Raw genomic sequence first — 27,516 nt, forward strand, 5'->3', positions numbered from 1 at the left:
TGACTAAAAAAAACTTTTTCCTCTCATTTCGGTGACAGAAAGTTCTGGAATCTGAAAGGAGCCACAAATGTCCTTCCACTCAGCGTTCCCCCAAGTCTCCCGATAAAAATGGTACCTCACTTGTGTGGGTAGGCCTAGCGCCCACGAAAGGAAATGGCCCAAAACACAACATGGACACATGACATTTTTTCACAGAGAACAGAGGTGTTTTTTTGCCTACCTGTGGATTTTGGCCTCTAGCTCAGCCGGAACCGGGGGAAACCTTGCAAACCCACACATTTTTGAAAACTAGACACCTAGGGAAAACCAAAATGGGGTGACTTGTGGGGATCTGACCTGCTTCTGTTACCCAGAATCTTTTGCAAATGTCAAAATTTGACTAAAAAAACACTTTTTCCTCTCATTTCGGTGACAGAAAGTTCTGGAATCTGAGAGGAGCCGAACATTTCCTTCCACTCAGCGTTTTCCCAAGTCTCCCGATAAAAATGGTACCTCGCTTATGTGGGTATGCCTAGTGCCCACGAAAGGAAATGGCATAAAACACAACGTGGACACATCACATTTTTTCACAGAAAACATAGGCGTTTTTTACAAAGTGCCTACCTGTGGATTTTGGCCTCTAGCTCAGCCAGAACCTGGGGAAACCTAGCAAACCTGCACATTTTTTTAAACTAGACACCTAGGGGAATCCAAGATGGGGTGACTTGTGGGGATCTGACCAGGATCTGTTACCCAGAATCCTTTACAAATGTCAAAATGTGACTAAAAAAACACTTTTTCCTCTCATTTCGCAGACAGAAAGTTCTGGAATATGAGAGGAGCCACAAATTTCCTTCCACTCAGCGTTCCCCAAAGTCTCCCGATAAAATTGGTACCTCACTTGTGTGGGTAGGCCTAGCACCCACGAAAGGAAATGGCCCAAAACACAATGTGGACACATCACATTTTTTCACAGGAAACAGAGGTGTTTTTTACAAAATGCCTACCTGTGGATTTGGGCCTCTAGCTCAGCCGGAACCTGGGGAAACCTAGCAAACCCATGCATTTTTGAAAACTAGACACCTTGGGGAATCCAAAATGGGGTGACTTGTGGGGATCTGACCAGGTTATGTTACCCAGAATCCTTTGCAAACCTCAAAATTTGACCCAAAAAACACTTTTTCCTCTCATTTCGGTAACAGAAAGTTCTGGAATCTGAGAGTGGCCACAAATTTCCTTCCACTCAGCGTTCCCCCAAGTCTCCCGATAAAAATGGTACCTCACTTGTGTGAGTAGGCCTAGAGCCCACGAAAGGAAATGGCCCAAAACACAACATGGACACATCACATTTTTTCACAGAAAACAGAGGTGTTTTTTACAAAGTACCTACTTGTGGATTTTGGCCTCTAGCTCAGCGGGCACCTGGGGAAACCTAGCAAACCAGCGCATATTTGAAAACTAGACAGCTAGGATAGTCCAAGATAGGGTGACTTGTGGGGATCTGACCAGGTTCTGTTACCCAGAATCCTTGGTAAACCTCAAAATTTGACCAAAAAACACTTTTTCCTCTCATTTCGGTAACAGAAAGTTCTGGAATCTGAGAGGAGCCACAAATTTCCTCCCACCCAGCGTTCCCCCAAGTCTCCCGATACAAAATGGTACCTCACTTGTGTGGGTAGGCCTAACGCCCACAAAAGGAAATGGCCCAAAACACAACATGGACACATCACATTTTTTCACATAAAACAGAGGTGTTTTTTACAAAGTGCCTACCTGTGGATTTTGGCCTCTAGCTCAGCCGGCACCTGGGGAAACCTAGCAAACCAGTGCATTTTTGATAACTAGACACCTAGGGGAATCCAAGATGGGGTGACTTGTGGGGATCTGACCAGGTTCTGTTACCCAGAATTTTTTGCAAACCTTAAAATTTTACCCAAAAAACACTGTTTCCTCTCATGTCGGTGACAGAAAGTTCCGGAATCTGAGAGGAGCCACAAATTTCCTTCCACCCAGCGTTCCCCCAAGTCACCCGATAAAAATGATACCTCACTTGTGTGGGTAGGCCTAACGCCCACGAAAGGAAATGGCCCAAAACACAACATGGACACATCACATTTTTTTCACATAAAACAGAGGTGTTTTTTACAAAGTGGCTACCTGTGGATTTTGGCCTCTAGCTCAGCTGGCACCTGGGGAAACCTAGCAAACCAGCGCATTTTTGAAAACTAGACACCTAGGGGAATCCAAGATGGGGTGACTTGTGGGGATCTGACCAGGTTCTGTTACCCAGAATTCTTTGCAAACCTTAAAATTTTACCCAAAAAAGATTGTTTCCTCTCATGTCGGTGACAGAAAGTTCCGGAATCCGAGAGGAACCACAAATTTCCTTCCACCCAACGTTCCCCCAAGTCACCCGATAAAAATGGTATCTCACTTGTGTGGGTAGGCCTAGCGCCCACGAAAGGAAATGGCCCAAAGCACAACGTGGACACATCAAATTTTTTCACAGAAAACAGAGGTGTTTTTTACAAAGGTCCTACCTGTGAATTTTGGCCTCTAGCTCAGCCGGAACCTGGGGAAACCTAGCAAATCCACCCATTTATGAAAACTAGACACCTAGGGGAATCCAAAATGGGGTGACTTGTGGGGATCTGACCAGGTTCTGTTACCCAGAATCCTTTGCAAATGTAAAAATTTGACCCAAAAAAAACTTTTTCCTCTCATTTCGGTGACAGAACGTTCTGGAATCTGAGAGGAGCCACAAATTTCCTTCCAATCAGTGTTCCCCCAAGTCTCCCAATAAAAATGGTACCTCACTTGTGTGGGTAGGCCTAGTGCCCACAAAAGGAAATGTCCCAAAATACAACCTGGACACATCACATATTTTCACAGAAAACAGAGGTGTTTTTTACAAAGTGCCTACCTGTGGATTTTGGCCTCTAGCTCAGCCGGAACCTAGGGAAACCTAGCAAACCCGCACATTTTTTAAAACTAGACACCTAGGGGAATCCAAAATGGGGTGACTTGTGGGGATCTGACCAGGTTCTGTTACCCAGAATCCTTTGCAAATGTCAAAATTTGACTAAAAAAACACTTTTTCCTCTCATTTCGGTGACAGAAAGTTCTGGAATCTGAGAGGAGCCACAAATTTCCTTCCACTCAGCTTCCCCCTAAGTCTCCCAATAAAAATGTTACCTCACTTGTGTGGGTAGGCCTTGCGCCCACGAAAGGAAATGGCCCAAAAAACAACCTGGACACATCAAATTTTTTCACAGAAAACAGAGGTGTTTTTTACAAAGTGCCTACCTGTGGATTTTGGCCTCTAGCTCAGCCGGCCCGGGGGGCAGAAAAGCCTAATATAAATCCCCCCCCCCATACCACCCAGGGTGCGACCCTTGCCTACGGGATCGCTCCCCTTGCGTGACGGCACAAAAAAAAAGATCCTTGGTGCCTAGTGGTTTCTGCCCCCCTTGGAGGCAGATTGGCCTAAAATCAGCCGATCTGCCCCCAAAGTGGGCAGAAATGGCCTAAATACAATTTGGGAGCGACCCTTGCCTAAGGGGTCGCTCCCCATCTGTAAAACAACAACAACAACAAAAATCCCTGTTGCCTAGTGGTTTCTGCCCTCCTTGGGAGATCGGCCTAATTAAAATAGGCTGATCTGCCCCCCAAGGTGGCAGAAATGAACTAAAATAAATTTGCCCCCCAGGGCAACGACCCTTGCGTAAGGGGTCGCTCCCCTTGCGTGAAATTCACGAGAAAAAAAAACTCCCTGGTATCTAGTGGTTTCTGTCCCCCTTGGGGGCAGATTGGCCTCATAAAAATAGGCCAATCTGCCCCTAAGGGGGGCAGAAATGGCCTAAATATAATTTGCCCCTCATGGGAGCGACCCTTGCCTAAGGGGGTCGCTCCCCACCTCTAAAATAAAAATAAAATAAAAATAAATGTATCTCTGGTGCCTCGAGGTTTCTGCCCCCAGGGGGGGCAGAAAAGGCCTTTAAAAAAAATGTCCCCCTGGGAGCGACCCTTGCCCAAGGGGTCGCTCCCTTATGCCAATTTCCTTTTTCCAAAAAAACATCCCTGGTGTCTAGTGGGCATTTCTAAAAGCCAGATTGCTTTGCAATCCGGCTTTTGAAATGCTCAGAGAGACTTCAAAGGGAAGGAAATACATTTACTTCCCTTTGAAGCCTCTCCGGGCCTCCTCCACGTGATCGGAAGAGAAATGCTTTGCATTCATTTTTCGATCACGCTGGAAGTCGAGCTTCCAGCGCTATGGAGGAGGCCTTCTGTGACAATCAGCGGGCGATCGCGTGCTGACGTCACGGGGGTGGGGGGGGTCAGGGGTGGAATGGGAAGGTCTTCCCCTTCCATCCCTGCCTTGGGATCTGTGCCCAGGACATAATGGTTATGTCGTGGGCACACGAGCACTGTGCCTCAGGACTTAACCATTACGTCCTGGGCACAGAAGGGGATAAAGGGAGAGGTTCAATGAAAACGCAGGAATGATGACTCCGACATTCGATGCAACAGGTCGTTAATCGATTTGAGTTCTTTTAGGACTCCTCCAAATAATCAGGGGAGATTCGACAGAGGTTCCAATCCAAGCTTGATAACACCAGAGACCCTGAGCCTAACGTTACAGCAAGTGCCCAGTGTAAGTAATAACAACGTTTTATTATAAGGTTTGACAATGCAGAAGTTAACTGAATGGTTGGAGAAGCTGAGTAGCACACAAGGAGATTCCAGTGGAGGAAGTGCACTGAATTTGACCAGGTTTAAATTAGAAGCAGAGGAATCAATTGAGGGAATAATAGGGTTAGACATAATTGACTTATACCGTGAAGAGGAGTTGTGTTATTTGTGTAAACTGATTACCAACCAAGCAGGAATAGTACATCAGAAATTAGCAGATCTGGCAGAAAAATATGATGTAGAAATTGAGAAAACAAAGCATTTAAAATAGGAGTTACAGATTAGAGTTGACTCAAAGGACTTTGAGAACATGAGAATACAGGGAATGAAAATTCACGTTAGGGAACTAATTCAGAACATTCAAACATGGGGAGCATTAGATAAGTGGGAAGGCAGATGGGTGAAGAAAAGAGACAAGAAGAAAAGGGATTCTGCGAACCACACTACAAATGTGCAGCAGGTTGAGGACCCAGTGAAAATATTCCAAATGAGAAAAATTCGGGGAGTAGAAGTGACATATTGTTGTTTACCAATGATTATCTCAGGTTGAGAGAGAAGCCAGTGGGATGGTACCAGCAAACAGATAAGTTTGTGAAACTCGCAAAATGCTTGTGGGAGGATTTGAATACCCTGTTAGAAATAGTAGTTCCAGCAGACTTATGGGTCGACCGCAAGAGGGGTGTAAATTGGCCAACAAGAGAACCTCAGAGAGATCCATCTCCTGTTGTAATGAAATATTACTATAAAGTGATTGAATTTTTAAAAACGAGAATTTCGCCCAAGAATATTGATAGGCAGATAATAGACAGGACGGCTCAAGAAGGGAAAGAGTGAAAACATGCGTACTATGATAGATTGTTGCAGGCATTCAAACATTACAGTGGCACCGAAAGATGTGATCCATTTTGTGTTTAGATTTGATCAAGGGCTGAGACCCGAAATTAGACAGATGATTTAGAGTCATTTGATTTGCTGGCAAGAAAAGCCGATTGATAAAGTGTTGCAGTATGTAAAGTACTGAGGTGATGAGATTGAGTTGAAGCAGAAAAAGTTGAAAGAAAAGGCAAAGGTGATGCAGATCAAAGTGGCACAATCAAGAATGCAAGGAAGTTTTCCACAGCAGCAGCAGAGAAACATGTGGTTGCAAAACTAGGTGAAAGGTAGAGGTCGTGAGGAGTTGGAAATGTGAACCATGGTCCTGATTTGAATACTGTGGTTATTCAGAATGACGTGCCAGGGATGAAAAGGATGTTACCTTGTCGCGCCTGCAGAGGCCTCGGACATTGGAAACGAGAATGTCCGATGTTAAAGCAGGAAGTTGTTGTTCAGCAGACAAATTAAATCAATTATTTTCCAAATATGAGAGGACCAAGAATGAGAGGTCAAAATCCAAATTTCCCAAAAAATTTGAATCAAATGCAAGGTTTTCAGCCTATGCAGCAGATGCAAATTCCCCAGTCGTAGCCAATGCAACACCAAGTCCAAATGGTACCTAGGCAACAAATTCAGATACCTTAAGACCCAATGGAACAGCAGCAGGTGATGCTTTCTCAGCAGGTCACAGGTTAAAGGCTTACCAGACTTATAACACAATACACCAATTCCCATTACACAGTGAGGATGAGATGAAGCAAATGATGACTGGGTGAGTGAGAGTTCAGATGAGGAGGAATGCTTGTTAGTAGCTTCATTAACAGTAGATCAGAAAGGTCCACGCAGGAAGGGAAAAGTGATGGTTCACAAAGTCTAATTTTTAGTTGACACAGGAGCTACACGCTCTACAGTAAGGACTGCAGAAGTTCCAAACTTGCCTCTTTCAGGGAAAACAGTACCGATTGTAGGAGAAGCAAACCAGTATTTGACAAACCTGATCACTGAACCAGTTCCAATTAAAACTGGAAACTTTAAAGGATTACACAAATTAGTAGTTTGTGACTCAAGTCCACTTTCCTTACTAGGAAGAGACTTGCTATGCAAAACAAGATGTTCGATTACTTGTTCAAATGATGCCATTGCCATCTTGACAAACAGTGATGATGAAGATGACTTGCCTGCAGGAACAGATTGTGACTCAGTGAATGGAGAGTACTCTTTGCTCAGTTTCTTTCCAGTTTTCACAATGCAAGACCTACCCTCTGACTTACAGGGAACAGTTAAATGAAAGTATAGGCTTTAACAGAAAAATACATTGGTCTAATTAAAGGAGTTGAGCCAGTTAAGGTCCCAGTCAAGGCCAATGCGATTTTCCCCCAGATTCCACAATGCCACATGATACAGGGCTCTATTGAAGGGATTGCACCTATAATTGCAGAATTTGTAAACCGAGGTGTTCTAAAAGAAGTACTGAGCAGCCCATGTAACTCACCATTAATGGGATTGTGAAAGCCTTGTGGGAAATTTCAAATTGTTCAAGATTTGAGGAAAGTAAATAATACTGTGTTTAAATGTTGTCCTGTGGTGCCAAATCCAGCAGTGATATTGTTTCAATCCCATGTGATGCTGAATGGTTCACCGTAGTGGACCTGTCACAAGCATTCTTTTGTGTACCTCTTCATGAGGATAGCCAGTTTCTCTTTTGCTTTAAATTCATGGACAGAGTCTATTGTTGGTGCAGAATTCCTCAAGGATTTTCAGAGTCACTGTCCATTTTCAATCAGATATTGAAGAAGAATCTGGGGTAATTGGAATTGCCTTTCCATTCGACTTTGGTACAGTAATTTGATGATTTATTGGTCAAGACAAGAGAAGCATGCAAGTATGATATAATTGCGGTGTTAAATCACTTGGGAAAGAATGGACATAAAGGCCCTCATTCTGATTCTGGCGGGCGGCGGAGGCCGCCCGCCAGAATTCCGCCCTCCAAAATACCGCGCCGCGGTCAAAAGACCGCGGCGGGTATTTCAAGTTTTCCCCTGGGCTGGCGGGCGGCCGCCAAAAGGCCGCCCGCCAGCCCAGGGGAAAACGACCTTCCCACGAGGATGCCGGCTCGTAATCGAGCCGGCGGAGTGGGAAGGTGCGACGGGTGCATTTGCACCCGTCGCGTATTTCACTGTCTGCCAAGCAGACAGTGAAATACTTGTAGGGGCCCTCTTACGGGGGCCCCTGCAGTGCCCATGCCATTGGCATGGGCACTGCAGGGGCCCCCAGGGGCCCTGCGACTCCCCCTCCCGCCATCCGGTTCCCGGCGGGAGAACCGCCAGGAACTGGATGGCGGGAGGGGGAGTCGGAATCCCCAAGCCGGCGCAGCAAGCTGCGCCGGCTTGGAGGATTCCTGGGGGCAGCGGGAAACCGGCGGGAAACCGGCGGGAAACCGGCAGGAGACCGCCGGTTTCCCTTTACTGACCGCGGCTAAGCCGCCGTGGTCAGAATGCCCCGCGGGGCACCGCCGGCCTGTCGGCGGTGCCACCGCGTCCCGCGGCCCTGGCGGGTCTAACCGCCAGGGTCGTAATGAGGGCCAAAGTGTCCCCGGCTAAATTACAGTATTGTCAGAAAGAAGTAAAGTATTTGGGACACCAAACTGAAAAAGGAGCTAGGAAAATTTCCAGGGAGAGGATTACAGCTATTTTACAGATTAATTCCCTGCCACACAGAGAGATGTCAGAATGTTTCTGGGAATGATGAGCTACTGTGGATTCCCAACTTTTCAATCATATCAAAACCATTGCAGAAGCTGACTCACCAAAAAGTTACTGATCCCTTAGTTTTAGACCAATTCTGTATGAAAGCCTGTACTGAATTGAGAGAGAGTCTGTGCAAAGCTCCGACTTTGGGCATGCCTGACTACACAAAACCATTCATGTTGCTTTGTCATGAGCGTGTTGCATGTTCTTTGTTTTTTTTGACTCAGGGCCATGGTGGTGTAAACCACCCAGTAGCATATTTTCCAGCTACTTTGGACTCAGACGCAGCAGCACTACCTGGGTGTTTTCACACAGAAGTAGCAGTTGGACTGAGCCTCACTCAGAGTGAGAGCATTGTGATGGGACATCCTTTAACTGTTATAGTCTCTCACTCCATTGAAGTTTTGCTTACCCAAACCAAGACCCAATATCTAACTAATGCTAGACTGACCAGATATGAAACTGTAATTTTGGGTTCTCTGAACATTACTCTGAAAAGGTGTACAGTGTTTAACCCATCAACTTTGCTTCCAAATGAAAAACGTTGAAACTGATAAATTGAAGGATGTTTAACATGACTGCCTGGAAGTAAGTGATTTGTTCACAAAACCGAGACCTGACATTAAGGATACTCGATTGGAAGAGAATAACCAAATCATTTTTGTTGATGGTTCCTGTTTAAGAGATAACATGGGAACATTGAAAGCAAGTTATGCTGTGTGCACCATTTCTGGTATACTCAAAGCGTCCTGGATTCGAAGAGTGTATTCCGCACAGGTGGCTGAATTTGTGGCTCTTACTAGAGTATGCCATGTTTCTACACAGCTTAAGGTTACCATTTATACTGACAGTCAGTATGGATTTGGAATTGTCCATGACTTTAGTCAGCTATGGTCACAGAGAGGTTTCCTGACCTCTTCTGGTTTGCCAGTTAGAAATGGTGAAAGCATTACAAATACCTGAAAAGATTGCTGTGGTGAACTGCAGTGCACACCTGAAGTCACAAGATTTTGTATCAGTGGGAAATGGATATGCGGATCAAGTCGCAAGGTTTGGCGCCCTGAATTGTGTATACAAATGGAAACTGTTACCTGAGGAAGAAGTATGTACAAATTATGCCCTAAATGTAATTGACACTTGGGAAGAACTGAAAGTGCTTCAGGATAATGTTGACAAGGAGGAAAAGAAAACATGGATCAAATTGAAATGTGTTCAGCTAGAAGACAATGTTTGGGTGTCTGGGGAGAGACGAATGGTTTTACCAAATAATTTGTTGACTTAAATGGCTAGATATTACCATGGTTAGGCACATGTTGGGAGGGATGCCATGATTCACACCTTCAAACAGTTCTGGAGGTCCATTTAGCAGGAGGCAGAGGGATTTTATTGAGATGCCTGTAAGTGAAGGATTGAGATATGTGCTAATGATTGGGTGCATTTTTAGTCAATGGGTTGAGGCTTACCCTACACGAAGAAATGATAGTTCTTAAGTAGTGAAACTACTGCTTAGAGAACTGATACCTCGTTCTGGGTTCCTGGTCTCTTTAGAATCAGACAGAGGAAGTCACTTCAACAAAGAAGTAATTAAATTGCTATTTTCAGCTTTAAACATTGAGCAGAAGTTGCATTGTAGCTACCTCCCCGAAGCATCAGGACTTGTTGAGCAAATGAATAGTACCTTGAAGTCAAGACTTACAAAGATGTGTGCGTTAACGAATCTGAAATGGCCAGGCACACTACCACTAGTTCTGATGAGTATGAGAAACACACCCAACAGGAAGACTGGACTGTCACAGCATGAAATCCTCATGGGCAGAGCAATGAGGTTGCCGGGGTTCCTGCAAATGCTCTTGTGAACATAACAGATGATATGGTGTTGGACTACTGCAAGGGTCTGGCTGATGTGGTTCGCTCTTTCTCTCAACAGGTGGAAGCCACCACTGTATAACCATCCAAAGATCAAAGCAACAACCTGAGAGCTGGAGACTGGGTTGTGATCAGAAAACACATGAGGAAGACTTGCTCGGAGACTTGGTGGAAAGGCCCATATCAAGTAGTACTAGTTACTACTACAGCTATGAAGTGTGCAGGAGTACTGGACTTGATTTGAGCCAGTCATACTCGGAAAGTACCCTGTCCTCTGGACAATGAAGACAAGTTGTTGAGAGTACCATCAACTTCTGGACAACTCCAGAAAAAGAGAAGGAAACTGGAGAATCAGGGACTGAATCTGAGCAGAACGAGGGTGGTTTAGGCACTCTTGTCAGAGATGAAATGGAAGACATACAGGAAAGTAACAGCGAACCAACCTCATATGAGAAAACAGGAGAGTCTAGTCAAAGGACGGCTCTCCCAGAAACAAACGGTCTTGAAGGACAAACAGAGTAAGCCACAGACCCTGAGGTTGAAGGAGTTGAGGCAGATAACAGTCAAAACGTTCGACTCCTCAAGTCAAAAGGTACGTCAAGTCACAATCCTGCAGAACTAGAAGAATCTGAAAGTCCAACCCTGTAAAGAGTATTGACCAAGGGTCCGCTGAAAGGAGATAAGTGGCTGAAATCACAAGCCTCGAGAAAAGACTTGATTACAGTGTTTGCAATCAAAAAAGAAATAGACACAACAAGAAAAGAAGATTTGAGTGATGGAGAGTTAATTGGAGATTGAGACTGAAAAGAAAGTGAATTGCAGGCAGAAGGTACGCAGGTCATGAAAGGGCATATGCAACAACTAGTGAATGGCAGAGTGGAGTTTTATCTTTTTGTTTTGATCATGAAATTCCTGGTCAATATATTGGCACATGAAGGGGATCAATGAACTGAGCTTTGTTAAGTTGTGAAACTAAGAAAAGAAAAAGAGACAATTGAAATTATCAGAAGGAGATATCTTGAATGAATTGATTTGACAAGCTGCTAAACTGATTTTGACAAGTTACCTAATTTTGAAAAAAGTTCTGGAAGAGAGACTGAGAGCTGTAAATATTTGCAAAAGAAGGTTTTTGTTTTTGCTGCATAGCTATCATTTTTTGCTTCTTTCTACTTTCTAGTTCTTTACAGACCGTGAGTAACCCTAACAAGCAAATTAGAAATAGTAGGTGTTGTAAACACATATGCATTGGCTTAGCAATTGTGTTCTTGATAGTATGATTGATATTGATTGTGAGTGTGAGGTTTATTGAGAAAAGTGTGCCTAATAATGTTTCTGCTTTAGAGACGACTACTGTACTTACAAAATTAGAGAAGTTTAAAACAGATGAAGTATATTCCCATGCAAATAATGCACAGGGAGATCTTTCTTCTAATGTTTTCTATTGCTTATTGGATGAGTATGTTGAGATGATGAATGTGAGAGAGTGTTATGTATGCACGCAAATTCCTTCATCGGTGGAAGAAGGGATTAGCTATCATAGCTTGCTATTAACATATGGGATTAGTTGCAGTCTTTTACTAACAAGATTCTATAAGCAGGAGTATATTCAGTATTTCTATTTGAATCATGATATGGTGTTTTCATTTGTTCCTATATTTGGGTATCTGAGTAGAGTGGCTAAAGAAAATAGTATAGAATTAGTGAGAGGTTTTGTTGCACCTACATTAACATTTGGGACAGCTTACGCACACAGGAACAATTTGACATGCTTGTTTACTCAGATAGAAAAGAGCTTCTTAGATGAGACTGTCAACAGGAGAAAGGCACTGAAGAAGAAGTTAGAAAAGAGCTCAGAGAAAAGGACATTTAGAAATGACTATGCATTGAGTGAAATCAAATCAAAAGGGAAATTAGCTTTAGATGCACAACACGTAGGGAAGATTTATGTATATAGGCCTAAATCTAGAACTGACACATTGTTTGTGGAAATGAGTGAATGTAGACATGTGTTTCTTTTCCAGAGTGAATGGACTTTTATGTTAAATGGGCAAGACCTAGCAATTCCAGGGGTTTATCACATCTGTGGACCAAATGTGTATTACCGCCTTTCAAGAGGATGGTAAAGCACATGTTACTTGGTGCTAGTCTTACCAAAGATTTAGCAACTTGTTACCCTAAAGTGTTACATCATGCTAGACCAAAGAGAGAATCTTATTCTGGCATAGTTGGAGATATATTTGGAGCAATGATTCCCTCAGTAGAAGTTATTCTGAATTCAGTGAAAATTCGGAAGCTGTCTACTATTGTGGCTAACACGCTAATGAGTTTTTCAGAAGCCATGATCCTAATGGATACATAAATTGTTGCGGTAAGATCTATGGCTCTTCAGAACCGTCTTGCGTTAGACATCCTTTTAGCAAAGGAGGGTGGAGTTTGCAAATTGGTACAATCGCAACATTGTTGTACTTTAATTCCAGATAATAGTAAGAAAATTATAAGCTTTTTTAACAATTTGACTAACAGCAGCTCTGATTTAACAGAATTGAAGGAATGCAGAGTTTGGGAGAAGGTTGGCAAAGGTTTTGCTTCTGTGGGAAATTGGCTGGACAACCTGGGGAAATGTGTAATTTTGAAATAATACAGATAATATTCATTATTGATTTGTATAATTTGCGAATGGGGAATTTATACATTTTTATCATGTGATTAAAATAAAGAAGTTGAAAAATGATAAGAGGAGGGAAGAAATAAAAATGGAAAAGTACTTTAGAGAAAATTAAAAAAGAGGAGGAAAAAGTAAAAGTTATTGTGAATCCAAATTTTAGGTAAACGAAAAATTTGTATAGAATGATGGGAGGTGTGATGACATATTTAGTCATCAGAGGAGGGATCGTGGGATCGTGAAAGATGAATTAATTACTAATGATTTGCATTTATTGGTTAAGAATTTGTATGGAATTAGGCTAAAATAGAAAATAATGCGCAACTTGGAAAATGTGCCCACGTGAGTGGCCGTCAATAAAAATGCAATGTTTTTAGTAAATGCAAATTATTATTAGTTATTGTGCACGTGTAGAGTAAAATGTATTAGTATATCATATTAACGATTTCATGCTATGTATTTGTTTTAATAACTTTAGGCCATAAGTTGGCAAGGTTTGAGTCTAGTTTGCAAAACCTCATATCAAGCTGCAATGTTTAATACATGATGTAAAATGGATTGCAAACCTAGAGAAATTAATACTTTCATTATTCACACTGTGCTGACCAAGTCATTTGCGGATGTCCTTTACTTCCTCATGAGTACTGCTTGTAGAAACCATGTTGTATTAGAAAATGTAACAAAGTAAACTTGATGCATGAGACAGCGATACTTGCAGGAGCGGACAATGGATGCACTGACTGGAGAATGGATTGGAACAAAAGAGTTACCTGACGAGCCTGACGATGGGAAAAGGAGAAGAGGAGCCAATCATCGATGTGTGAAAGAAAGTTCAGTCATATCTTAGATTTGGGTTTTAGTTTTTGTTGGTCCAACTGTAGACTTCCGATTTCCTGACAAATGACGATGCTGGAAGATTCTTTATAGAGTTTTAACTAAGCTTGACTGCACAGAAGGAGAAGTAGCAGTTCATTGCATTCTTTCTATACGCATTTTCTTATTCCGGTTCTATCTGTAGTGGTTCTGATTCCAGGAGCTGAACAGTTCCTGATGACTTTTATTTCTTATTTTAACTTTATTGCTTAGTATGCTAATGGTGGATGTGGATCCCTTAGAAATTGCTTCTTAAATGGTTCAGATAGCTTAGAGCCCACCATGTCTGAGCAATACCCTTTCACTGTTCCATTACTGAAGCTGACCAGGTGGATGTCCAACTGACAAAGAGAATCTCAGCTTGCTGATACTTTGAGGAGAGTTATAACAACATATTATTGGTTATTGTAGACTTTTGTTCTTTGCTTTCTAGGTACCAACTTATTGATAGAGCCCTTGGTAGATGTTTTCCACATTAACTTTTGGCTAAAATTACTTTTGCATGAAGTCCAAACATTCTATTCTTATTGGAGGGTTAGCTATTAAGCTCAAAGGTCACTAAATGTTATCAACTAAGATTTGATCTTGTTCACCTGTTGAATCTAGATGCATGTCTGTTCTATTGTGCAGCTATTGTTGCTATTACTTTATACTATGACTCTTCAATAATTCATTGTAAATGCATTAGTTAAATTGAGATTCTTTAAAAGATTTGGTCAGGCGGTGTTATTTATATATGTGTATCATTTGGTATTGAGACTAATATATGTGATATTAGAATTTTTCATATAGGGAAATAAACGTTCTAACATTTACTAAAAGTGTGGTTATTCATGGCCACGTGGGTCATGGTGTGTGAAGTTTACTGACTCAAGATTTCTGACAAATTGACTGTTGTGTACATTGTTGTTACTTGATTTGGTTGTGAATAAATTGAAAAGGTGATGATAAGATTCCTCTAAGCACGGTCAAAGGATCTATCGAACCTCTAACGCGTTCCCTTATAAATAAATTATAAAAGACCAAATAAGGGCAGGCTCGCTCACATTAGTCAGTGAACTGCCTAAAGGGACTACCAATGAGACAAGGTGTCTTGTACTGATAAAGGGGAAGCCGAGTCCTTACAGTGCCTACTTGTTCCAAAGTTGAAAGGCAAAATTTCAGCAAAATTCAGCCCCTAGACCTGTGTGCTTGGGACTGTGGAAGCATGCTAAGGAATTGTGAGGTACATGAAACCGATCTATCAGATGGTCTCTTGGTGTGGACAGATATCTTCTAAAAAATAAGTGAATGGCCCACAGTCCACCACAGGTTTTTAGTGACCATCTGTTCAATTGTTGTAAGACTATCAGCACTGAAATGGAATACATCAAATAAGTAAGCTAAATTACATATGCTAAACTACTTAAATTCGAATACCTAGGTGGCTGTCTGTACAGTCACTTAAGATCTAAGGATGTCAAATTAAACAGAGAAGTTACTGAGTGAGGGAGCCACTTTTCTCTGTGCATTGGGAGATTACGTGGCAATAGTGACTACATTGTATTTGGGGATGCCACATTCAGATTTTAGAACTCACTTATTGCACAACTACAAACATAGTTAGGCTTGTAGTGGAGCGGTCTTGAAGATGAGACCTGGTACTGTGAGAGTCAACAACAAAGGCATCCAACAGAATCTGCAAAATTACCTCACTGAATGATCTGTTCTTGGTAGGAACATCAGGGTGACAAATAGGGCTAATCAATGGTAAGATCTTCCAAGAGAGATAGGCTTAACCATTTCAGTGATTGTTACCCAAGAGTGACTCTAGCAACACATACAGGATATCAATTCAAGAGACAGGCATGATTAGAGAGTGCTTGAAATGCCCTTTAGAGAACAAAATGTCACCTCACTAAGCAACAGACTCAGTGACCTCAAACCACAATGGCTGAACAGATAAACAAAAAACACAGTCTTGGAAATAAACTGCTGTCATTGGAGTGGAATATGATAATCTCATAATTAAACAAGAAGACACGGAAAATAGATCCTAGTGTCACAACATTTGTATTTGGGGTCCTCCTAAAAAAGCAGTGGACAGTGACATCCAGTCATTGATTTCCTATATAGAGTCACTCTTGGGTAATAATCACTGATATGGTTAAGCCTGCCAGGGGGTCCTCTGATCAGTTTGAATTGCAGCCACAGGGTTGTGGGAAATGGATTGCAAAGGGAAGCACTGCATGATATAGCGATAAGAGATCATTTCTATGAAGAGAAAGACAGAATAATGGTGATCTGCCCACAGAGCACAGCTACATCAAGACTTTGCACCATTCACCCAAAGCAGAAGACAAGACTTTATACCAATGACAAACGTACGTGGCAGTAGTGAGCTGACATATCAATGGGGCCACCTCATCCACCTGCTCTCTACATTGGGCTAAATATGACTTATATTTGAGATGATCCAGAAGATGTGAATCAGCCATCAGAAGACCAACAACCTACATGCAAATGGGTTTGCCGTAGAAACAAAGGGTGGCATGCATCCCTTAAAGACATTGCACAAGCAAAGGTGCTATCAGTTCAGCAAGTGAATTGTCCAGCACAAGATTCAAAAAGTGACACACTATCTGACCCTAGTTATTGTGTGATCATCCAGCCAGATAGTCACTCCCAGGTTTCTTTCCAGTGAGGAAACATATGATTGTTCTGATAGGAGGTGATGGATTGGGTTGGGGAGAAATGTTAGATCTTATAAACACTAGTATGAAACTCTGATGCAGGGGATGAGCATTAGGTCTGTAGTTACTTTTTGCTTTTTTGCTTTGCGATTGTCGGGGGTAGATTGGATGTGAGATCTAGGGGGTCCCACTTGGAGAGAAATCATACAAACTAAGTTAGAACGCATGGTCGGCTGTTGATTCAAGGAAGATGGCTCTTCCCTGCAAAGATCGCTTCTGAGCTCACCTACGAAGATTCCCAAATATGGTCAAACCTGTGAGCTTTAATGCTACAGGGCGCAATACCCCAACCAAGAGGATAGAGGTGCTAAATCATATTAAAGAGTCTGGAGGAGACAACAATGGACCGTGGGAGACTCTTTTAGTTCAAAATGGATGTGCTAGACTATGATCTCCTTGGTTCTCATTAGGACATTGTTTTCTAGGACCACATAAAAAGACATATTTAAGATGCTGAGGATGCCGGGACGTAACTGAGTTTTAATGTTTTGATTGTTGCCAGATATTTACAATCAACTTGTTTTATCTCAGCTTCTTATGAATCTTCCTAGGAGTTAATCTGCTAAAATGGCTTTAAAAGATCTCCACTGTTCAATTTAAGGCCTTATGCATCTTGCATAGGTCTTGTTATAAAAGAAGCCCTATCCTGTTAAGATTGGTAGCCATCCCATACACTCCTGGTAGGTCACTAAGGGGCTTATTTACAAGAATCTTACACATCGCCATTGATTAGTCAGATTTCTTGCGCGGCCCAGCATCCCCCTAACTATGCCATGGTAGCGCTGTATTTACTATATACAGCTCCATGGTGCTTCCATGGCGCACAGTGTCCACAGATCTGTGGTGCTAAAATGACGCATGACAGGACTAGCATAAAAAAAAATGATGCTACTCCAGCATTGCCAGGAGTCCCCCATTCAAAATAGCCTTGCGTCATTTAAATGACTGCTCTGAGCAGGCATTCAAAAAGTGATGCTGTGAAGGCGCAGAACAGTGCAGTGAATTCTTGTAGATTTCACTGTGCCAGTTCTGCGTGGCTTCTAACAGGGGAAAACCTCCCATGCATACATTATACCTGGCGCAGGTATAATGTGGTGCAAGGCTTTACAAACTGGTGCAATGGTCCCATTGCACCAGTTTGCAAATGTGGTGCAATGTGGGAGACTGCTTTGTGCCACCGCTGCGTCAAACAAATTAAGCTAATGTGGCGCAAGGGGCTTGTAAAAAGCCCCTAAGTTCCTCCGCTGCCCATTGGCTGCAGGTTCCCAAAGTTAGAAGATCTTGTTGGGGAGACCGGTCTTTTTTTTATCAGGCCTCCAGACTCTGGAATTCCCTTCCTTCAGAACTATGTCAGCTGTCTTTTAATAGGGCTGTGAAAACCTGGCTTTAGACTTCTTAGTATTATTGATACAGTGGTTCTATGAGGACCTGTTCTAGTGCTGGGAGGCCTTCGTATAGCTATGCGCTTTATAAGAACTACCTAATGTGAACCCAAAATCATAGATTAAATTGGCTTTCTCCAGCTTTTTAAGGACAGAGGAGGGCAAGGTCATTATTGGAGACAACCTTATCCGAGTTATGGATGATTTGCAAGATCATACAATATAGAGAATAGGCTGGATATCCTCAGTGGGCCTTCTAGACCTACAGAGGGAACTTCCTGGGTGACAGAGACTCCATGTTTTACTTCCATGAACATTTACCATTGCTACACTAGACCACTTTTTAGTTGGCAGTAAGTTGCTGCAACAAATCGCAGATTCCACCTAATGCCACTCAGCCTTCTCTGATTATGCACCCATATCTATTTCTGTGATTCTTACCAAGTTAAGCTTGAAAGGGGTGAAAGGGCCCTTGAATAATATTTTACCCCATGATAGGATTCTCAAGTAAGAGGTCTACAAATTATTTTTGGTCAAGAATGATAGGGAGAATATGTTAACAAAATGTAATGAGGTACACCATAACTTGTGCTAAGAGGTATCTTTATATCAGCGACTTCTTGTCTCAAGAGGAAAAGGGGATGCAGTTAAAGAAGTCTTAATGTTGTCACACCTACACACATGCATTTATTTGCTTAGCCTGCTTAATGAGCTGGAAGACTTTGGCAAAGTCATGTGTTTGAAATGAATATTTGAAGCTCTATGTGTTGATTTTGCACACTTCGACAGACCAGAAGGCCATGCTTTGACTTCTCTTCCTGATACAATGAGCCCCTAAAATAATATCTATTGGGGCAGATATATAAAGAGATTCAAAACAATTACACATGCATCAATTTTCCTGAGTAGGACACATTGCAACCATAAAAATGAGAGTGCCTCCTAGAATCCTCCACCGTTCCCAAACAATTACCACTCATATTAAAACTCCAATAGTAAAACAATGTCAGGCTGTCATTAACAATTTTATGTTGGTGGGAGTGAAAACAAAGAATACCTGCCTAATATTTCTATGTGCCAGCTTCACATAGAGGATTGGCAGTCCTGCATCTGTTGGGGTAATTTCAACTGGCACAAATGAGATTCCTGGAGAGTGGGGAAAATAGAGACTGATAAGCAATGGTGCTTTATAGATCATATCATTGCCTGAATGTCCTTGTGAATGGTGCCACAGGTTGACAGAAAGCTCAGAATTTAGGATCTGCACTCCTGACCAGTGACAAGAGATGCTTGGTGTATGGGATAAACAGGGGACAAGTACAGGTTTCACTTCATAACTGTTACCCGTTACACCTATCTTCAATAATCCAATCTTTTCAGTGGGTCTAGATTGACATAACTTTAATTAGTGAAGACATAACTAGCTTTAAGCTAGTTGTTTTCTGTTACCAAAGTGATAAATACCTCTAGCAGGATCTTTCTAAAGTCTGCTTTAGTAGACCAACATTTCCGTGTCTGCTCTAACATCTCCCTGAGTTTGTGTGCTAACTCAAAATTACTGAAGTAAGATCAGTTTGAAATTATGCTTTGGGGTGCCAAGTCAGGTTCCCTGGATAACTCATGTCTAACTACTGCTCCAAATAGGTTAGCTCCCTAGCTGACCATATTCATAACATTGTTATTTAATGAAAGTCAGGACTTGTGCTATAATCTATAAAATGATAGCACTATGGACCCCTTGGCTAAGACATCGGGTCAGAGATGATGGGAGGCATAATTGGGCAGGGAATTGACAAATGTGCTCTGAGTGGTAGTACAAGGCATCTACTTACCATGCCCCTGAGAAGTAGCACCTTGAAATACCAGACTTCAGGATATGTGCTTTAGATACACCTCTTTTGTTTGATTTAATAGACTATAACATTGCTCCATCCAATAAGAACCTGGGCCACATTTAGGATAAACATGACAACAGTCCTGCCTCTTAGTTTAATAATGGCATTTGCAACAGAGCAGAGGTGATGGGGTGGCAGAAATGTTTCTAAGAACATGTTTAAAATCTATCACATTTAATAACTACCTCTAAATGCAGTGAGATAATCTGATAAACGAATAAGAATCACTTTTGTGTTTACCGTTAGATAGAGTGTTTTTATTTGGAAAAGACTATCATATATTCACATGATAATTCTTGCAGGGCTAAAGTATAGAAAAATGTGATGGGTAGAATGTCTAAATCATTCTTAACCATTGATATTCACTCAGGCTGCATCCCAATCAATCATTATTTTGTGCACTATGCCATCCCAGTTTGAACCAAGACATAAGCAAATGAGTCTTGATCCAGCTCCAATGAGAACAGTTCAGCACAAACTGCAAGGCCCGGCCCTCCCTGAACTGGACCACAAGCAACCTAGGACTATTTTTTTTACCTAGTTAGGGCTCAACACCCAGTTACAGCTTGGTTCCAGTGGCACATTGTGCATAGGTCTGGGAGCACCCACACTTGGGTCACCAGACTTGGCTCCTGTGCATGCTTGGCCACAGATACCAAGGTATACCTGGCTAGTTTGCTCTAACAGGCCTAACGAAAGGTATGAAAACAAAGACTGCAAGGTCAGGGTAAGTGTGAACAACTTGTGACATTCCCCTTGTTGGTATTCTACCACAACAAAAAAATAAGTAGATTTGCTCATGGCAAAGGAAAAGGTAAGTGCTTATCAGTGTGGGAAGGATGGAATGAAACACATCTAGAATTGATTGGGGTGTTGTGGGGTTGAGCAATTTTAGAATTGCTGGTGCAACACGATAAACGTTACATGTACTAATGCGCATTTGCTTTGCATGTTCACATGCATCATTTTCAACAACAGAGCACAAATGGCTGTTGTTTGCTGTGCTTTTGTTTGTTTTGTTGACCCCCCAAAAATATTTGTGGACATGTAAAACACACACATGCCCAAGGGGCATGTGTGCGCTAAATGTCATTTTTAAAAATGCATTTGTAATGTGTTAGAAAATCGGTCTTTGGTTGGCAGTCAGGTTACCCCCTGTCCAAGCAAGGACCCTCACTCTAGTCAGGGTAAAAGACAATCACCTTCAGCTAACCCCTGCTTACCCCATTGGCAGCTTGTCACGAGCAGCAGGCTTACACCACAAAATGACATAACACAGGTTTAGAAAAATAGGAAATATTTTTCAAAATAAAACAAGACCAAAACGACAACAATCCACAATACAGAATTCAAGTTATCACTGAAAATGCAAAAAGAGTCTTCATGTAATTTTAAACACACACTAACACTGTTAGCGTGAACATTTACCTTGGGCATGTAAAAAATAACCCCGCTCGGGCTAGTGTGCGTCAAAAAGGGCTTGTGATGCATCAATTTCACTCACGAGTGAGACCTTGCGTTGTTTCTCCTTTTGTTTGGTCAGGCGCGTCATTTCTTCTCTCCGCAGGAGAGCGATGCATCGATCTGGTCAGCACTCTTGGGTCAGGGCCGACCTTGCATCGTTTTTACACACCCAGAGATGTTTGCGTTGGAAATCCAGCCGTACGACGATTCGAAAACCACGCATCGCGGGTTGCGATCTCACCAGCCTCCGTCACCAATGCTGTGCGTCGTTTCTGCAGCCCGGGGCGTCAAACTTCAGGTCGCGCTGCAGGCGAGCGTCAATTTTTCAGCCACGAAGCCGGCGGCGCATTGATTTTTCAGCCACAGATTGGAGTTGCGTTGATCTTTTCCCCGCACGTCATTCTGTGCTTGGATTTCTTCCTCTTAGTCTGCCAGCTTCTCCTTTCAGGGTCAAAGGAACTGGATGGTCACCACTTGGCAGAGTAGGAACCTCTGCAGAGACTCCAGGTGCTGGCAGGGAGAAGTCTTTGCTGTCCCTGAGGCTTCAAACAACAGGAGGCAAACTCTAAATCAACCCCTTGGAGATCTTCACAAGATAGAAGGCACACAAAGTCCAGTCTTTGCCCTCTTACTCTGGCAACTGCAGGATAGCTCCACAAAGCACAGTCACAGGCAGGGCAGCTCTTCCTCTGCTCTTCAGCTCTTCTCCAGGCAGAGGTTCCTCTTGGTTTCCAGAAGTTTTGGGTGCCCTTCTTGTACCCAATTTCTCCTTTGAAGTGGGCCTACTTCAAAGCAAAGTCCCTCTTGATTGTAAAATCCTGCCTTGCCCAGACCAGAGACCAGACACTCACCAGGGGGTTGGAGACTGCATTGTGTGAGGGCAGGCACAGCCCTTTAAGGTGTGAGTGACCACTCCCCCCTCCATCCTAGCACAGATGGCTCATCAGGAAATGCAGACTACACCCCAGCTCCCTTGTGTCACTGTCAAGTGTGAAAAGCAACCAGCCCAACTGTCAAACTAACCCAGATAGGGAATCCACAAACAGGCAGAGTCACAGAAATGGTATAAGCAAGAAAATGTTCCCTTTTTAAAAGTGGCATTTTCAAACACAAAATCTTAAATCTCTTAAAATCAACTTTACTAAAAGATGTATTTTCAAATTGTGAGCTCAAAGACCCCAAACTCCACATGTCCATCCGCTCCCAAAGGGAATCTACACTTTAATCAGATTTAAAGGTAGCCCCCATGTTAACCTATGAGAGGGACATGCCTTGCAACAGTGAAAAACAAATTGAGCAATATTTCACTGTCAGGAAATATAAAACACATTACTATATGTCCTACTTTACCATACACTGCACCGTGCCCCAGGGGCTACCCAGGGCATTTCTTAGGGGTGCCTTACATGTAAGAAAAGGGAAGGTTTAGGCCTGGCAAGTGGGTACACTTGGCAAGTCGAATTTACAGTTTAAAACTGCACACACAGACACGGCAGTGGCAGGTCTTAGACATTATTACAGAGCTACTTATGTGGGTGGCACAACCAGTGCTGCAGGCCCACTAGTAGCATTCGATTTACAGGCCCTGGGCACCTCTAATGCACTGTACTAGGGACTTACTAATAAATCACATATGCCAATCATGGATAAAGCCAAATACGTATACATTTTGTAAAGGAGCACTTGCACTTTAGCACTGGTTAGCAGTGATAAAGTGCCCAGATTAACAAAAACAGCAAAATCAGAGTCCAGCACACATTAACAACCTCGGGAACAGAGGCAAAAAGTTAAGGGAGACCACGCCGAGGATGAAAAGTCTAACATAATGCATTTTTAAAAATTGTACGTGCTTACCACCAAACTTGATATTGTGGTAAATGCATTTCCTAAATGCCAAATTTGCATTTAGGAAATGCATGATACATGTGGATAGGTAATCGCAAATAGGTAGTTCCTATTTGCGATTACCCATTTAGGGAATCTCAAATTGCAATTCCCTAATCGGAGTCGCAATTTTAAGGAATCAATATTTTAGCGATTCCTTAAAATTGCACTCCGAATTCCTTTCATAAATAATGAAAGGCGATTTTGAATTCGCAAACTGTGGAATTTTGCGATTCGCACTGTTTGCGAATGCAAAAGCCTTTCATACATCTGGCCCAAAATGACAAATTTGGAATTACATGTAATTACTAGTAATCTTGCACAATTGCACAAAAGTAAGCTATGCAAATTTGGTCTGTGTGGATTTCCTTTAATCGAGTCTGGTACTCTCAAAAGGAGGGATAACGTTGAACCTGGGTGGAAATTTCTCAGCTCACCACTAGCACAGATTTGCATAGAAAAGCAGTAGTCTTTTATGATATTGTAAATATTTGTGTGTTATGAGTACAACTCTTATTTCTCTGCATATCTGTCTTTCAGTACTTTACAGGCTATTCACCACCGATGAGAATATGGATCCACACTCAAAACCTGTTTTGGTCGAACTGCAGGTAACATTCACTAGTCTTTACCTAGGGTTTGGATAGGTGTTGACTGGCTTTTGAAAAATAAAAGTCACCTATGTAGAGACGAAAATTGATGTTGTACAGTAAGGAGAAGTGGAGAAATATGGATGGGCTACTTGACAAAACCAAATTTTACCATTTTCAGATTATATCCATGCTGGTGTTTTCCTTTAAGTAAAATAATCAGTTGTTGTTCCTGAATGGTAGGTCAATGTGTCATTTGGCATCCAGTCCAGCTTTACAACAAATAATTTCGAACCTAAGCTTGTATTGTTAAAAAAGGAATTTTATTACATTGAAAGCCAGTATTTGTTTGCTTGTGTTGGTTCAACTAGTTGGAATGATAGAATTGTTTCGTTTTTTGTTGAATTATTAAAAGTATCCTCAGGAATAGTGAACAAACACATATTGATGAGTGAGAAGGAAATCAGAATCAGGACCTAAGGGGCTGATTTAAGAGTTCCTAGCACCTCCTTGCGCCATATTAGCATCATCTTTTTTACGCTAATGTGGCCCAACGAGGCCAAAATCGCAGTGCCAAATTTACAAAGTTGCACAACGCAATGCATGCATTGCGCCACTTTTGAACTCATTGCGCTACATTATGCCTGTGCCAGGCATAGTGCAGTCTAAGGAGGCATTCCCCGGTTAGGGGGGGGGGGCAGAAAAAATGTCACAAAGAAATGAGCACTCTTAGCACCTGCTCAGAGCAGGCATAAAAATGAGGCATGCCATTGTTTTCAATGGGCCTCAATGGGCTTTGCAACACTTCAAAGGTCCGAAATAGCATCAAAAATGTTGATGCTAGCTCCCCTAACTACCGCCATGGTGCGCCGTATCATTGATATGACGCACATATGGTGGCGTTAGTGGGTCTTTAGGGCGCAAGAAAAGTGGCGCTGCAGTGCGTGCAGCAACACTTTTCTTAAGTCAGAGCCTAATTGTGGAGGTTCATTTTTGAGATGTATGAGGAAGAATTTATGGCTATACCATTTTTGTTAACTATGGGCATTGAAAAAATAGCTGTCTGCAAGAGCGTAATAACAAGAGGGGAGAAAGTGACTGTGTGAGTGTGTGTGAGAATGCGCACACAAAATGGTAATTAAAAGATTGGTACTCTGGATAAGCTCTTATTTTATAGAGATCATTACAAGTCAAATGGATCAGTCATCAAAGTTCCTTTAATTTAGCTCATACAAATGCTTATGTTCTTGTCAAGCCTTTAAGGCTTGCATCAACAAGGTACTATCCACCCAACTCAGAAAATGGCGCACCTGTTTACTATTCTAGGAAGAGTATTGTATTCTACATTAGTAATGTACCACACAAGCCCATCCGAAATCACGAAAAAGCAACACCTCACGTGTTTCGCTATTTAGAACTTATTAGAGGTGTGTAACTATGACCAGGCATGAGCAAACAACTCATATAAAAATAAATGGGATACTCTGCCAGTTTACCCCTTATGAATTGTGAGATGGGAACTCACTGGTATTTAAAAAAAGTCACTTGTGTTCTGTAAAAATTAATCTCGAGCGAGCTCACCATGTCGCTGAATGCACCATATGCACAAACCATGTTGCTGCGTGACCTCACATACCAAAAGCTAAATGACAGACTGGCAGTGGTTCTGTACAAGTAGATTATGTTTAATTTATGCTTTTACCATACTGGTAAATCGTCTAGAGACTGAAGGGAACTATTGTAATTTAAAAAGACCAGCACTCTTGCAAAATTGAAATTCTGTTCTCAAATAGCATAATATAGCAAAACAATGGTACTCTGTCCCTTTCCAGGTGCCTGTTGAAGCAATGTGTTTGCCTTTGACACTTTTCTAGATAAACCCCATTTATACCGCATTTATTGTGAAATGCTAGGGATTTTTGATTTGATCATAATTGATGCAATAATTTCCTCAAGTCAATATGTAGAAAATGTGTTTCCCATAATATTCATTTTTAATATTATTTTTTATCTGTTATATATCCTAAACAGAATCCTAGTGGAGTGACAGTCATTCAAAATCTCTGGCAAGTTGAAGATGGACTAATAGCGAAATCTATAGACATCCCAGAACTCGCCAGGTAGGGAATGCTTTTCATCTGTTTGTTTGACCTACTGAGGCAGGCCTTTATTTTACATCCAAAGTTGCATGTGAGACTTCTCACATTTATTAAACTAATCTAGGAGTGGCTCTCTACAGATGCTCATTGGAAATTCTACTTTCTCTCAGAGATTCACATTTTCTCTTTAAATGGGTCAGGAGGGGTTAGGGGGTGATGAGCGTATTGTCCCATTAATGCATATATTCCTTAATTACTAAAGGGATGCTGCAGAGAGGTTTAGCTTCCCCTCCAGCATACAATTACTTGTAATCTGAGTGAGCATCTACAAGAGCATTTCAAAGCACACAGTTAACCGTTACCCCGGTTCCTATGAAAGCGGGATTTTGTGTTTGAGAATAAAACAAACTAGTCAACCTTTTGCTATCAGAGTTTCCTCCCATGTCATGGGGATCATTGAAAAGTTTTCACTTTTACATACTGCCACATTTTGGGTGGTGGTTTGTAAAAGTAAAAACTGACCAGTGCCGGCCCACTCTAAATTGAGTGAGCAGACACAGGGGCAAACATCTGACGGTCCTTACACTGTTGGCGCTTGGAAGGGGTAGGTAGGTGGGGAAGATGGAGTAGTCTCTGCTACCTACATACTAAAGGTCTGCCCGTCTGTAAATCAGGCAGGTGGACCTTCATTTTGATGGAGAGGGTCCTCTGTTGGCTTTGCAATGGAGTACCCTCTCCACCAAACTCTAAGGCAAATATTTATACTTTTTTGCGCCGCATTTGCATCCTTGTCTGATGCAAAAGAGGCGCAAACTTACAAAATATGAGGCATATTTATACTCTGTCTGCGCCGTATGTGCGTCAAATATTTTGATGCACCTTCAGCGCAAACCTTGCCCCATATTTATACAATGACGCCCGACCCTGCCAACTACAAAATTCCTCTGTGTGCGGCATTTTCTGGATGCGGGAAACCGCCTTGCATTAATGACATGCAAGGTAGGCGTTCCAATCCAAAAAATGACTTTAAGGCCTGTGCGCCTTATTTATACTCCTGCGTCATTTTGAAGCACAGGAGGGGGCAGCCCTTAAAAAAAGGCGCACAGCCTGATGTTTTAACGCCTGGGTGAGGGCAGGCGTTAAGGGACATGTGGGCCCCCTTCCATGGTCTCTGACCATGGAAGCAGTCCAGAGGTGCCCTTCCCTTCCCCCAGGGATACCCCTGCCACCCTCGCCCACCCCTGGAGGACACCCATGGATGGGGGGACCCATCCCAGGTAAGTACAGGTAAGTTGAGGTAAGTATTTTTTTTTTTTTAAATAAGTGCCATAGGGGGGCCTAACTTGGGCCCCCCTACATGCCACTGTGCCCAATGGCCATGCCCAGGAGACAGCAGTCCCCTGGGCATGGCCACTGGGAAAGGGGGCATGACTCCTGTCTTTGCTAAGACAGGAGTCATTTCAGTGGGGTTGTGCATCAAAAAATGGTGCAAGTCCGGTTAGAGCCATGATTTTTCACTCTAACCTGACTTGCACCATTTTTTGATGCACAACCCCCATTTTCCCCCTACGCCGGCGCTGCCTGGTTAGAGTCATTCTTTTTTACTCTGATCAGCCCACAGCACCGGCTAACGTCAATCCATAAATAATGCGCCCGCCTGCTGCATTGGAATGGCGTTAGCCGGTGGTAAATATTTTGACGCAAACCAGCACCAGTGCTGGTTTGCGTCAAAAATTATAAATATGGGCCTATGTATTTTGTAAGTTTGCGCCTCTTTT

At 42.4% G+C, this 27,516-nt stretch overlaps 1 protein-coding gene across 1 annotated transcript in view; it reads left to right on the top strand.

The window, feature by feature from the left end:
- LOC138292914 (complement C3-like) overlaps positions 1 to 27,516 on the top strand; it is a 2,405,892-nt gene that overhangs the window by 200,441 nt on the left and 2,177,935 nt on the right. The window contains exons 4-5 of the mRNA XM_069231788.1: positions 23,590 to 23,660; positions 25,671 to 25,759. Coding sequence (XP_069087889.1) covers positions 23,590 to 23,660; positions 25,671 to 25,759 — 160 coding nt within the window. The remainder of the gene's footprint in view (positions 1 to 23,589; positions 23,661 to 25,670; positions 25,760 to 27,516) is intronic.

Source organism: Pleurodeles waltl, chromosome 4_2 (assembly GCF_031143425.1).
Source record: "Pleurodeles waltl isolate 20211129_DDA chromosome 4_2, aPleWal1.hap1.20221129, whole genome shotgun sequence".
Taxonomy (NCBI): Eukaryota; Metazoa; Chordata; class Amphibia; order Caudata; family Salamandridae; genus Pleurodeles; species Pleurodeles waltl.